The 12224-nt window shown below is 47.3% G+C and overlaps 1 protein-coding gene across 1 annotated transcript in view; it reads left to right on the top strand.

Annotated features, from left to right (window-relative positions):
• LOC126317480 (chondroitin sulfate N-acetylgalactosaminyltransferase 2-like) overlaps window positions 1-10733 on the top strand; it is a 139114-nt gene extending 128381 nt beyond the window's left edge. The window contains exons 9-10 of the mRNA XM_049993186.1: window positions 315-462; window positions 9801-10733. Coding sequence (XP_049849143.1) covers window positions 315-462; window positions 9801-9923 — 271 coding nt within the window. The 3' untranslated portion in view covers window positions 9924-10733. The remainder of the gene's footprint in view (window positions 1-314; window positions 463-9800) is intronic.
• The last annotated feature ends 1491 nt before the right edge of the window (window positions 10734-12224 follow it).

Consider the following 12224-nt stretch of genomic DNA (forward strand, 5'->3'; position numbering starts at 1 on the left):
TCAACCTGCAGTGAAATTACGGAAGACATGTGCCGTAGGGTAATCACGAACTTCAGTGTTCGTTTGAAGGAAGTGCTGAGTTAGAACAAATCTCTATGGACGACTCTTCATTGTAGTACATGTTCCATTCATATTGTATCGACAATAAAGTTTATATTCAAAAACAAAATGGTAAGACATTTCGTGCGCCACTCTGTACAACTGGGAACTCAATGATGGTAAGCGGCTGGTACACTCGCCACGTGTGGCTGCCAGCGGCAGCATAATGTGTGGATGTGTTACAGACGTAATTACAGACAGGGGTATGTTTACAGGTCTGACTTCCTGAAGGCGTCCACCCCGGCGGAGGAGCCACCCGGCTGGGGTGGGGAGGGAGTGTCGCTGTACCGGCGCCACGTGCGATCGCGCCTCAAGGTGGTGCGCGCCACAGACCCCGGCATCTTCCGCCTGTGGCACCCCAAGGTGAGCGGAGGATCCAGCCGGGCCTCCAGGCAGCTGCAGCGGGCGCGGTTCTCACTGTGTCACTACGTGGTGACGTCAGCCGCATTCATTGTCTGCAGCATTCGCTGTAACGTCATCTGGAGCACCAGACATTCAAAATGGAAAGTATTGACTGCGGTCTGGAGTGGCATGGAGACGAGCGAGAGACGAGGTATTTCCTACTGATATAGGCCGACTACGATCTCGATGACAAAGGGACTCACAAGACGACCATCCAGATTTCTTCGTAACAATCCGCAAACACTGATAACCCAAAACGTTATGATCAGACATTCAGTAGTTTGTTGGTCCACCTTTGGAGCAAACTGCAGCAGCTTTTCTACGAGGCACGTAGATGCGACGTGTCCTTCGTTGGTTTCCCGAGATATGTGGCACCAGACGTCTTCGTGCATGTCATCCACTTCCCGTAAGTTATGGACCGATGGGTTGTGGACGCGGAGCTAACACTCGATAGCCTTCCAGATATGTTGCAACAGGTTCATATCACGCGAATTCGAAGGATAAGACATCAACGTGAGTTCAGTACGTCTTCTCAAACTAGTGTAGCACGATCCTAGCCTTGTGATATGGGGAGTTATCCTCCTGAAATATGCCATCGCCCTCAGGGAAGATTGGATTGTTTGGGGAAAGAGACCAAACTGCGAGGTCATCGCTCTCATCGGATTAGAGAAGGACGGGGAAGGAAGTCGGCCGTGCCCTTTCAAAGGAACCATCCCGGCATTTGCTGGAGCGATTTAGGGAAATCACGGAAAACCTAAATCAGGATGGCCCGACGCGGGACTGAACCGTCATCCTCCCGTCAGGGAAGACATCAAGCATGAAGGGATGGACGTGGTCCACAGTAACGTTCATGCAGCCCAAAGCTGTTACGCTGCCTTCGATTAGTGCCAAAGGTCCCTTAGAAGCCCACTATATTGCCTTTACAGGAAAGTATCTCCGGTGCAGTGCATGTTTTCGTCAGCCTAAATGATGGCGTTTACAGACATGGTTATCCATACTATGTAACAAGAAAAGTCATAAATCCGACTATGCGACAAGTTCCCATTGATCCACGATCCACTCTCGGTGACTGAATGTCCGCTCCAGTCGTAACTAACGATGTCGGTAAGATACCGTGGAAAGACGGAGGAGGGGCGACTTTTGCTGCATACGCCGATGCTCAATCACGTGCGCTAAATGGAGTGCTCTGAAACACTTGTGCCTTCCACTGCGCTGTACTCTGTCAGACCGCAGATCGCCGGCTATATCTCCTTACAGAGCAAGCAAGCTGCCAGCCTACACACTGTTTAATAAGGTGTGGACGCTCGACTGCTTGTCGCCTATTCGCAGGTCTACCGTCCTTCAACCAGTTTACACAGATGTTCAAGATAGTACCTTTTGAGCAGCACGCGAACTCCATCATTTGTGAGGTGCTCTTTCCCAGAAGACATGCCATAATAATTTGACCTTTATCAGAGTCGCTTATATCAGTGGATTTTCCCATTTACGGTTTGTATCGCCCCACGAGTGATTCCCCACTCTTCTCTGTTCCGCTTATGTGCTTTCCCCAGCGCGAAACGTGTCCACAACGCCATCATGCAATTTCGCGGAGGGCAGTGATCATAATCTTTTGGTTCATCTGTGTATTTCCCTGCACGTAACACAGAAGGAGAGGAGTCTATGTGCCTGTGCTCATAGTAAATAATCTACCTGATTCTAGAAGTCCTTGACCGTCCTAAAGTTTCCAGCATACGCCGTAAGTTTTCAGTCACTACGAGCTGCATACAACCATATATGGTATTAGGCAGAATCTCTGAACAATGCATACTTAAATTGCATATAAGTGAATTTTTGTAACACTTTATAGCTTTAGACGTGAGTTCTTCACTACACAGACGAGCGGGGATCTGAATAGTGACCATAGCCTTAAAAGAACAAATTCTAACCTCCGCAGCTACCCAAATATATTTTCAGTCACGCTGTTCGTCTCCCTTAACGAAGGCGTCAGAACAGGCCTTGAAGACCCAATGGTACCGATAGGCCGCCAAGTCATCCTCAGCTCCTAGGCAAATGTGGAGGGGCGTGTAGTCAGCACACCGCTATCCCGGCCGTTGTCAGTTTTCTTGACCCGCTTGCCAGACCCGAACGGCGACCCATCAAAGTGCTAGCCAAGCACTGCAGCAAGGCTGTTGGGGTGTACGTGTCCCTTACTATACAAATTTTACATGGACGTTCCTACTTACCTAGCAAAACTACTGCTCCATGAAAAATAAAAAAAAAATTGTGGCGAAGAATGCTTAGCAAAAGCTTATGCATTTCAGAAAGAATGTTTGCTCTGAGCGGAGTGTGCGCTGTTATAAAACTTCCTGGCAGATTAAAACAGTGTGCTGGGCTAAGACTAGAGCTTGAGCCCTGTTGTCTTGACCAATCCAAAGGCCCTTAAAGCTTTAAAAAAATGGTTCAAATGGCTCTGAGCACTATGGAACTTAACAGCTGAGGTCATCAGCCCCTTAAAACTTAGAACTACTTAAACCTACCTAACCTAAGGACATCACACACATCCATGCCCGAGGCAGGATTCGAACCTGCGCCCGTAGCAGTCGCGCGGTTTAAAGCTTTATTTAACTTTCAGGCTTTGGTTAAACTTTATCTCTACAACATTTTTTCTTCCAGGAGTGCTCTTCCCACTACGAATGCAGGAGAATTTCTGTGAAGTTTTGAGGGCAATGAGATGAGGTACCGGTGGAAGTGAGGCTGTGAGGGTGGGTCGTGAGTCGTTCTTGAATAACTCTATAGGTAGAGCACTTGCCAGTGAAATGCAAATGTCCAATATTTGAGTCACGGTACGGCACATAATTTTATCTCGCACGTAAAGTAGCTTATGCATTGTAACTCTTCAGACTTTCCCGGCGAGATCCTGACAAGTAGAATAATCGGGTCTACTGCCGGATGTTTGTGTCGCTCTGGCATAGTATTTCGGCCACGTAAGTCGTTGCTTTCTTCAGGAGCTACCTGAGACTGCCGTATTGAAGGATATTGTCCAGTAATTATGCCCAGAATGCTCTGGGTGCTCTTTTTGCCGTCCGCGCCCCCCTCCTGGCGCTGCTGGTAAGGTGTTGTCTCTTCCCCGGTACTCCCTCGGACGTCCGCGCCCGACTTGGTCCCCATCTGTGGCAGCTCTCCCTTGCCCATCTTGTGTCGGGAGTTCCCAACGCGGTCCCGTCAGCCTGGCGCTGCTCGTGAGGTTTTGGCCACTCCCTGGTGCTCCCATGGACTTCCGCGCCCGGTTCGTCCACCATCTGTGGTCGTGGCAGCGGTCTGGGGCCGCATCCGCGTTTGGCGTTCCGTTCGTGGTCCGCGCCCATTTGGCGCTCCTTGTGACGTGTTGGCACTTCCCTGCTGCTCTGACGGTCGTCCGGGCCCTTCTCGTCCATCATCTGCGGGTCCTTGTCCGCCAGCTACTGCACGCAGCCGTTGCAGCCCCCCTCCTCCCCCTCCCCCCAGCCACAGGGGGCCAGGGATTTCTCCCGCAACCTACCGCCTCCCATCCGAGACGCAATCAGGGAGAACAACAGGCTGTTCTGGGGGTGGCAGCTCACCCGCCAACCCGCGACGAAGCGACGCCTCAACCGCATGCGGCGTGACATCGAAGCTGCGGCTGAGGCACACAGGAACAGCGTGTGGTCGGACTTCGTCGCCTCACTCAATCCAGAGGACGGCAGCACGTGGCGCACGGTGAAGTCGTTCCTGCACCGACGACAGAACACACCACTGATAATGGTCGGGCAAGACGTCGTCTGCAGCCCAGACGGAAAAGCACGTGTCCTGGCGGACCAATTCGAATCGTCATTCATCCCAGTGGACGACACTCTGGATGAAGACCACATCCAGCGGGTATCCGAGCAAATCCCGGTGTTCCTGGAGGCAAGAGACGACAGTGACGTAATCGACGCCATCTCCGAGGCGGAGCTGCCCGCACAACCAGGTCCTTCGCTCGGGTGTCTGCCCCTCTGTGTGGAAACATGCAGAGGTGGTGGTCATCCCCAAAGTGAACAAGGACCCGCGTGACGCCTCCAACTACAGGAAATGAGACACTTAAAGTAGTAAAGGAATTTAGCTATTTGGGGAGCAAAATAACAGATGATGGTCGAAGTAGAGAGGATATAAAATGTAGACTGGCAATGGCAAGGAAAGCGTTTCTGAAGAAGAGAAATTTGTTAATAGATTTGTTATAGATTCAAATGTCAGGAAGAAGTTTCTGAAAGTATTTGTATGGAGTGTAGCCATGTATGGAAGTGAAACGTGGACAATAAATAGTTTGGGCAAGAAGAGAATAGAAGCGTTCGAAATGTGGTGCTACAGAAGAATGATGAAGATTGGATGGGTAGATCACATAACTAATGAGGACGTATTGCATAGAATTGGGGAGAAGAGAAGTTTGTGGCACAACTTGACTAGAAGAAGGGATCGATTGGTAGCACATGTGTTGAGGCATTAAGGGATCACAAATTTAGCATTGTAGGGCAGCGTGGAGGGTAAACATCGTAGAGGGAGACCAAGAGATGAATACACTAAGCAGATTCAGAAGGATATAGGTTGCAGTAGGTACTGGGAGATGAAGCAGCTTGCACAGGATAGATTAGCATGGAGAGCTGCATCAAACCAGTCTCAGGACTGAAGACCACAACAACAACAGCAGTAGTAGTATATGCTTAGCCTGCTCCCATCACGAGTCAGGGCAGAAGACTCGTATGGATAAGTGACAGTGACAGCGGCTGCCAGAGGCCTGTCCCGCGTCGGGAGTTGCGTTCGCGGTCCGCGCCCGCCTGGTGCTGGTCCTGCGGTGTTACTACTTCTTGAGGGGTTTCTTCATTCCTTTCGTTGGGCCCTGATAAGAGCCAGAGCCGGACACCACCCGAGCTGAGATGGTAACCACTGTCTCGGTTTATTAGGTTGTATGCGACCTTGATCTCGATGGCCTTCTTTATGACACTGTCCCAGAATCTTGGCGTCTGTGTCACAATTTTGTTTTGGTGTTATTGTAGACCAGTGAGTGACTGAGCTGCAGACAGTGCTCCGCTATGGTAGATTTGGTTGCCTGTGCGAGTCTGGTCTGCCTCTGGTGTTCTTTGCACCTGACGTCCACCATCCTGGTTGTCTGGCCAATGTTTGACTTTCCACCCTGGTACGGGATGTTGTAAATGCCTGCTTTACGTAGCCCCAGGTCGTCCTTCACACTCCCTAGCATTGTCCCAGCGCACTCTGGGCATAAATACTGGACAAGATCCTCCAATACGGCAGTCTCAGGTAGCGCCTGAAGAAGGCAACCAGTTACGTGGCCGAAATATTGTGCCAGAGCGACACAAACATCCGGCAGTAGGCCCATTATTCCACATGTCAACTTATGCATTGTTTCCAAAATGAGTCTCTTACCCTGCGCTAAGGGCCAGATACTGACAGATAATGAAGATTGTGTTACTGCAGTTTGTGAATTTGGTGCAGGTTTCGTCTTTCGAAAACAAGAAATTAATTGACATTAGTGACGGAATCTGAGCTTTTCTTTGATGGTAGACTTGATCTTATGACAACTATTTTCACACAGAGTGGCAGTAAGTGCTGTTTAACATGAAATGGTAAGGAATTGTCTGTGGCTGAGGGTGAACGTTTAAGGTCGAAACCAGTAGCAAAATGCGTCATTTTTTTAGTATGACTATCTTCCCTCGGGTGACATCATAAATTAGTTCAATGTAACTGACTCTCCATCCAAGACGGGCAACTGTGTTACCAAGTGGAAACGTACCATTCTCTACGTGAACAGCACTGGAATGGATAGCGCGACGACCTCGGCTGATAAAGGCATCATTTTTCACAGTAGTCTCTGCCCGAACTACCTTATGTCGAACAAGGAGGATTTTGTCTCCCCTAACTTAATATGCTATCTTCATGTCGTCTATACACTGGGTCACATCCAGTATTGGAATTACCTGCCACATCAAGCAAACCATACCAGGTGTCATCACGATATACAGTACCCAGCAAACAAGTTATAGTAACTACCAGTTTCCACCCTCCGAAATGGTGCCATTGGCGCAATCTACTTCACAGCTTCCCTGTTGCGTGGACAGTGATCCTACTGCCATAATTTCGTCCACAAAGGGCTGCTTTTTGATGCTCCCTTTTTCTGCCCACAGCAATGGTGAACAGTGCATGTCCACAACTGCTCAGTTCATGAGGGACAAGAAAAAGCAGACTCTAAGGCTCTGAGCACTATGGGACTTAACAGCTGTGGTCATCAGTCCCCTAGACTTTAGAACTACTTAAACCTAACTAACGTAAGGGCATCACACATCCATGCCCGAGGCAGGATTCGAACCTGCGACCGTAGCAGTCGCGCTGTTCCGGACTGCGCGCCTAGAACCGCGAGACCACCGCGGCAGAAACTAAGGTCTATCTGCAGTATAACGAGTCTGTGGTGATGTACAGCATGCAGGTTCAGAATTTCTGGTTGGTTCTCACTGATATTTTTTGATGTCATTTTATCGTCTATTATTTCATCTCCATAGATGCATTACTTTCTTTTCAGTGAATCTAATTCAATTGCTGCCAGGTTGGCTCAACATGTAAGAGCACTCTCTGGTGTACACTTAACCTGTGTGAATTAAATAACATGTCTATACAGCAGAAACGATCAAATCTCTCAGGCAGCTGTACACTGCGCTTCCCAGTACGGTTTCAGGATGAAAGCATTGACAGATACATCGTGGACGAAAGAGCTGTATTGAAAGAAAACGTCCCCTGCTGCAGTTCATAGCTAACTGTTGGAGCTTTGCGAAGCAAGTATGCGCTTAGCGGCTAGGGATTTGATGAAAGCAGAACAGATGTGAAAGACGAGCATAGGTCAGGGTGGTCAAGAATGCCGACCTTCCGTCAGAATCTGTACTTCGTTGACGTGTTGATTCAATCAGATAGTCGCTTTCATCAACTCTACTTTTGTATTGTTACTGTAGTGAATATTATGTGCACCTCACTGGCTAAGGGAAGACATGTTGGCAACTGACAGACGAGGATAAAGTCAAGCGGATGGGCGAGTCACTCCAGCAACCAATTCGGTATCAGTATCGTCTCAGAGGAAACCAATAATGTCATGGAGATACTCCTCATAGTCCCTCCCCCTTCACACACACCCCCTTCCATCGTAGTAAGAAGTTCAAAATAACGGTATCCATGAAGAAAGCTATGACCACAGTCCGTTGGGACAAATTTTTCAAATTTTTTTTATAGTTTTTACTCTTTTCATTTTCTCGCCCGTGAGTAGACCGTGGATGCTGTTGCCAGCTGTACAACACTGAAACGGTTGCAGAAGACGATTCAGAATAGTCGACCAGGAATGCTTTCGATAGGTGTCTTATAACCTTGACCACACACTCTGACGATTACACATTATTTTATCTATCACACCAAGATAATGACAATAAAATGATAGAACACTTATCATATATATATATATATATATATTCTATATGATGTTTCGCGATTCCTATTTATGTGTTCTAGGGGTTGTAGGGAGCAAGGGAGCACTTAGAAGATAAAGTTCTGGTATAGGAGACATGTCTGGAAATGTAGGCCTACTATTTGGATGTAAAACAAGTTTGAGTATCGCTTCACTTTCAAATCACGCTAACAGAGGACTCAATGAGGTCTGGACCTGTGTGTTCCACAGGAAATAATGGCATGGGCAATGTTCTAAGAATCGTCGTTATGTTCTTTCCTGCGTGAGGAAGGACGCCATCTTCAAGTGCGGGGCGTTCACGGAACACCACAGTGAACCCGCCTGCTTGCGAATGTACCGATTAATTTATGTGATGTCGTAATTACAAGGATTAACGACGGAGCCCTCTTCTCAATTCGTGTGAGGTCCGCCCCCAATAGCTGAGTGGTCAGCGTGACAGAATGTCAATCCTAAGGGCCCGGGTTCGATTCCCGATTTTTCTCTGCTCAGGGACTGCGTGTTGTGTTGTCCTAACCGTCATAATTTCATCCCCATCGACGCCCAAGTCTCCGAAGTGGCGTCAAATCGAAAGACTTGCACCCGGCAAATGGTCTATCCGACGGGAGGCCCTAGTCACACGAAAAAAAAAAAGAAAAAAAAGAAAAAAAAATGTTTGTGTGAGTACCTGAAGTGGGGAATTTAAAACTTGTCCCATCTTCAAACTTATTTTATATCCAAACCATATACTTCTGAACACGGGTTCCTTAAATTTTATGTAGTGAGTCCCACCTACAGCTCGTAAAAGCATCTAATAGGAATTGTGAAACACCCTGTAGATTGTGTTATCATCATGATACGATGAATTATTTTGACGATCATGTTGTACCACTAGATGACAGTATGAACACATATCTCCTTGGAGGCTTTTTGTACAAAGTGGTAAAATGATGACGTCTCTTTGGACCGTTAAAGGATTATCTGCTCAATCACCACTTCAGAAAAGACGGCGACTTCCAGGCGCCCATAGTTACTCTTGTTTCTTTTATGCCGAGTCTGACAGGTCAGTTGACCATTGGCAGAAATACTTAGGCTACTATGCTGACTATGTGCTAAAATACGAGAGCTACTCGGAAAGTAAGGTCCGATCTGGTGCGAAATGGAAACCACAGTGAAAATTCGATAAAGCTTTGCATAGATGTGTTGGGCAGTGTCTCTAGTATGCTCTTCCATCGCATCGCGTAGCTTTTTTCAATTCTGAGCGCAAAGAGAGCACATAAAGGTGCCTCGCTAAACAGTGTCTCCCGCAAAGTATGAGGGCCTAGTGAGAGATTTCGCCGCATGTCATGCAGTCCACATAACACAACTTTCACGCCATTCTTTCTACACGACTATTCTCGGCCGCACTCTGCAAGGGCAATAAAGATGCTCCTACAGCGTTTTCGAAGGGAATTGTTTGACCACCACAATATAGCCTGTAACTGGATGCCCTTGAGTTTCAGCTCTGACAACTTCTTGGCACAGACACCGAGCTGTAGACAGGCGCAGAGAATTGGCGGAAAGCTCAGGCGGCTGCCTTCTATGAGGTCAAATGTGTCAGTCGGAGCGGCGACAGTACAGCTGGAAGGTGTAGGCAACTGTAATAAATAAAATATTTTTGGTTCTCACGGTGGCTTCCATTTCAGAACGTACCTTACTTTTGGAATAGTCCTCGTAATATGTATAATTGTCAGAGTAATGGTGTATCTCTTTGACCTCCTGAATAAATATTTTCCTTGCTTTTTGAACCACCCTCGCACGTGTAGCTGTCAGAAAAACGTTGACATATTTGCAGGAGTGCAGCCGGCGGCTGACCGCGGAACAGCTGCGTGCCTGCCTGAGGATGCGCGCCCTCACCGAAGCTTCGCACGCGCAGCTGGGGCTGCTCGCCTTCCGCGACGAGTCGCGCCACGCCTGACGATGGAATACGTCTAGTGGACGAAACGTCGCCTACCTAAGAACGGGCCATCTCACTGAAACGTTGTATACCCAGCTGGGGCCCCTCGTGCTCCAAACCTGAAGGTGGACTAACCTTAGACGTCGAAACCCTCTTCCTGTGGAAGTGCGCCCTCGCCGAAGCAAAACGCTCGCAGCTCCGACTGCTTGCCTTCCTCGACTTCAGCATTGCTTGATGATGCAGTACGCCCCGCGGCCGAAACTTCACCTGCCTGAAGTCGTGCGACCTTACAGAAACGACACACCCACAACTGGGGTTTCCCAAATGATGCCTGCCCTGACGATGATGTCCGCGTTGCAGTATAAATGTTGCCTGTCTCAGAATGTGTTCTCTAATCAAAAAGGTATATATATATAGCAGGGGCTGTTCCAAGGTGTGCTACAGCTGACGTTGGACTCACATTTCACGGCCGAAACGTCTTCTGCCTTGGGGCTAGTGTCCTCAGCAAAACATCACATGTGCAGCTGAAGCAGCTCCAATTACACCATGGGATGTGCCAAAACGTTGCCTGGCTGATGATACTCACCCACACACACGTGTCACATTGTGCTTTAAAGTGAGATCCGTCGCATGGGCAAAAGGTCTCCATAGAATGGCAGAGATACAGCCACAGAGCTTCAGACCTGCGAACCAGTGCTACTAAGTAGAGTGATAGTGGCTCACCTCACAAACAAGTCTTGAACTGTGTACGAAACTGTGTAGAGTACCAAGGAGTAAATATTTTGTACTTAATCTGAGTCTGTAAAATAAAGTACATGATTCTGACCACATAACATAACATATAACACGCATTCATTCCATGTTCAATCTGTTTGTAATGAACAAATACAGTAGCACGGAGAAGTATTTTGTGAAGAACATAAAAAAAAATCTGTGAGAAAGCTGTTCTATTTATATAAAAATTCGGTCTTAAGATAGAAATAGTTATTAATAGACGAAGTATTTAAGGTTTGTGAATTTTCCGCCATATCCTAATGTGCAGTACGACGCACTACAACTACAGTGCTTCAAAGGTTCACAACTGAAGACACAGCAACATCTCTGAGAATGCAGGCTTTCTCGGCGAATCTTCGCCTGAAGAAGGCATGTAAGAAACTTGGCTAGAGAACAATGCATTCACTCGGCTGTCAACCCGAGAAGATTTTATCACAGCAACATCTCCCTGTGAGCTTCGTCGTTTTAATAATAATTTTCATTGACAATCAATACTTGAAATGTATTGTAGGAATTAACATACACTACTGGCCATTAAAATTGCTACACCAAGAAGAAATGAAGATGATAAACGGGTATTCATTGGATAAATATATTATTTAGAACTGACATGTGATTAAATTTTACGTAATTTGGGTGCATAGATCCTGAGAAATCAGTACCCAGAACAACCACCTCTGGCCGTAATAACGGCCTTAATACGCCTGGGCATTGAATCAAACAGAGCTTGGATGGCTTCTACAGGTACAGCTGCCCATGCCCCTTCAACACGATACCACAGTTCATCAAGAGTAGTGACTGGCGTATTGTGACAAACCAGTTGCTCGGCCACCATTGACCAGACGTTTTCAATTGGGGACAGATCTGGAGAATGTGCTGGCCAGGGCAGCATTTTCTGTATCCAGAAACGACATGCAACATGCGGTCGTGCATTATCCTGCTGAAATGTAGGGTTTCACAGGTATCGAATGAAGGATAGAGCCACGGGTCGTAACACATCTGAAATGTAACGTCCACTGTTCAAAGTACCGTCAGTGCTAACAAGAGAAGACCGAGACGTGTAGCCAATGGCACCTCATACCATCGCGCCGTTGTGGACAACACACAGGGAAAGTGTAATCTTTCATTTGGTGTAGATTTTGGAATGAGTTTCAGTAATCAGAAATTTACCTAATGTATCTACGACTTATTTTCCTTCCACAGTTACTCAACGAATCACACGCTGAAAATGCGATCACATACACGCTTTGGTATCCACTCTCCAATCTGTATTTAGTGTAAGGACGAAATTTAATGCAAAAACTGCCTTCATCAGTACTAAGCCGAACGCCAGTCAGCAGACGTCTGCTGTAATTATCTGCACGGAAAGGATAAGCAGTACTTCAGAGAATCCAAGTCCCCCTTGCTGTTTACCACGTTGTGTTCGACGTGATTATTGCACAACTGGCCATTAAAATTGCTACACCAAGAAGAAATGCAGATGATAAACGGGTATTCATTGGACAAATATACTATACCAGAACTGACATGTGATTATATTTACACGCT

Source organism: Schistocerca gregaria, chromosome 1 (genome assembly GCF_023897955.1).
Source record: "Schistocerca gregaria isolate iqSchGreg1 chromosome 1, iqSchGreg1.2, whole genome shotgun sequence".
In the NCBI taxonomy this organism is placed as follows: domain Eukaryota; kingdom Metazoa; phylum Arthropoda; class Insecta; order Orthoptera; family Acrididae; genus Schistocerca; species Schistocerca gregaria.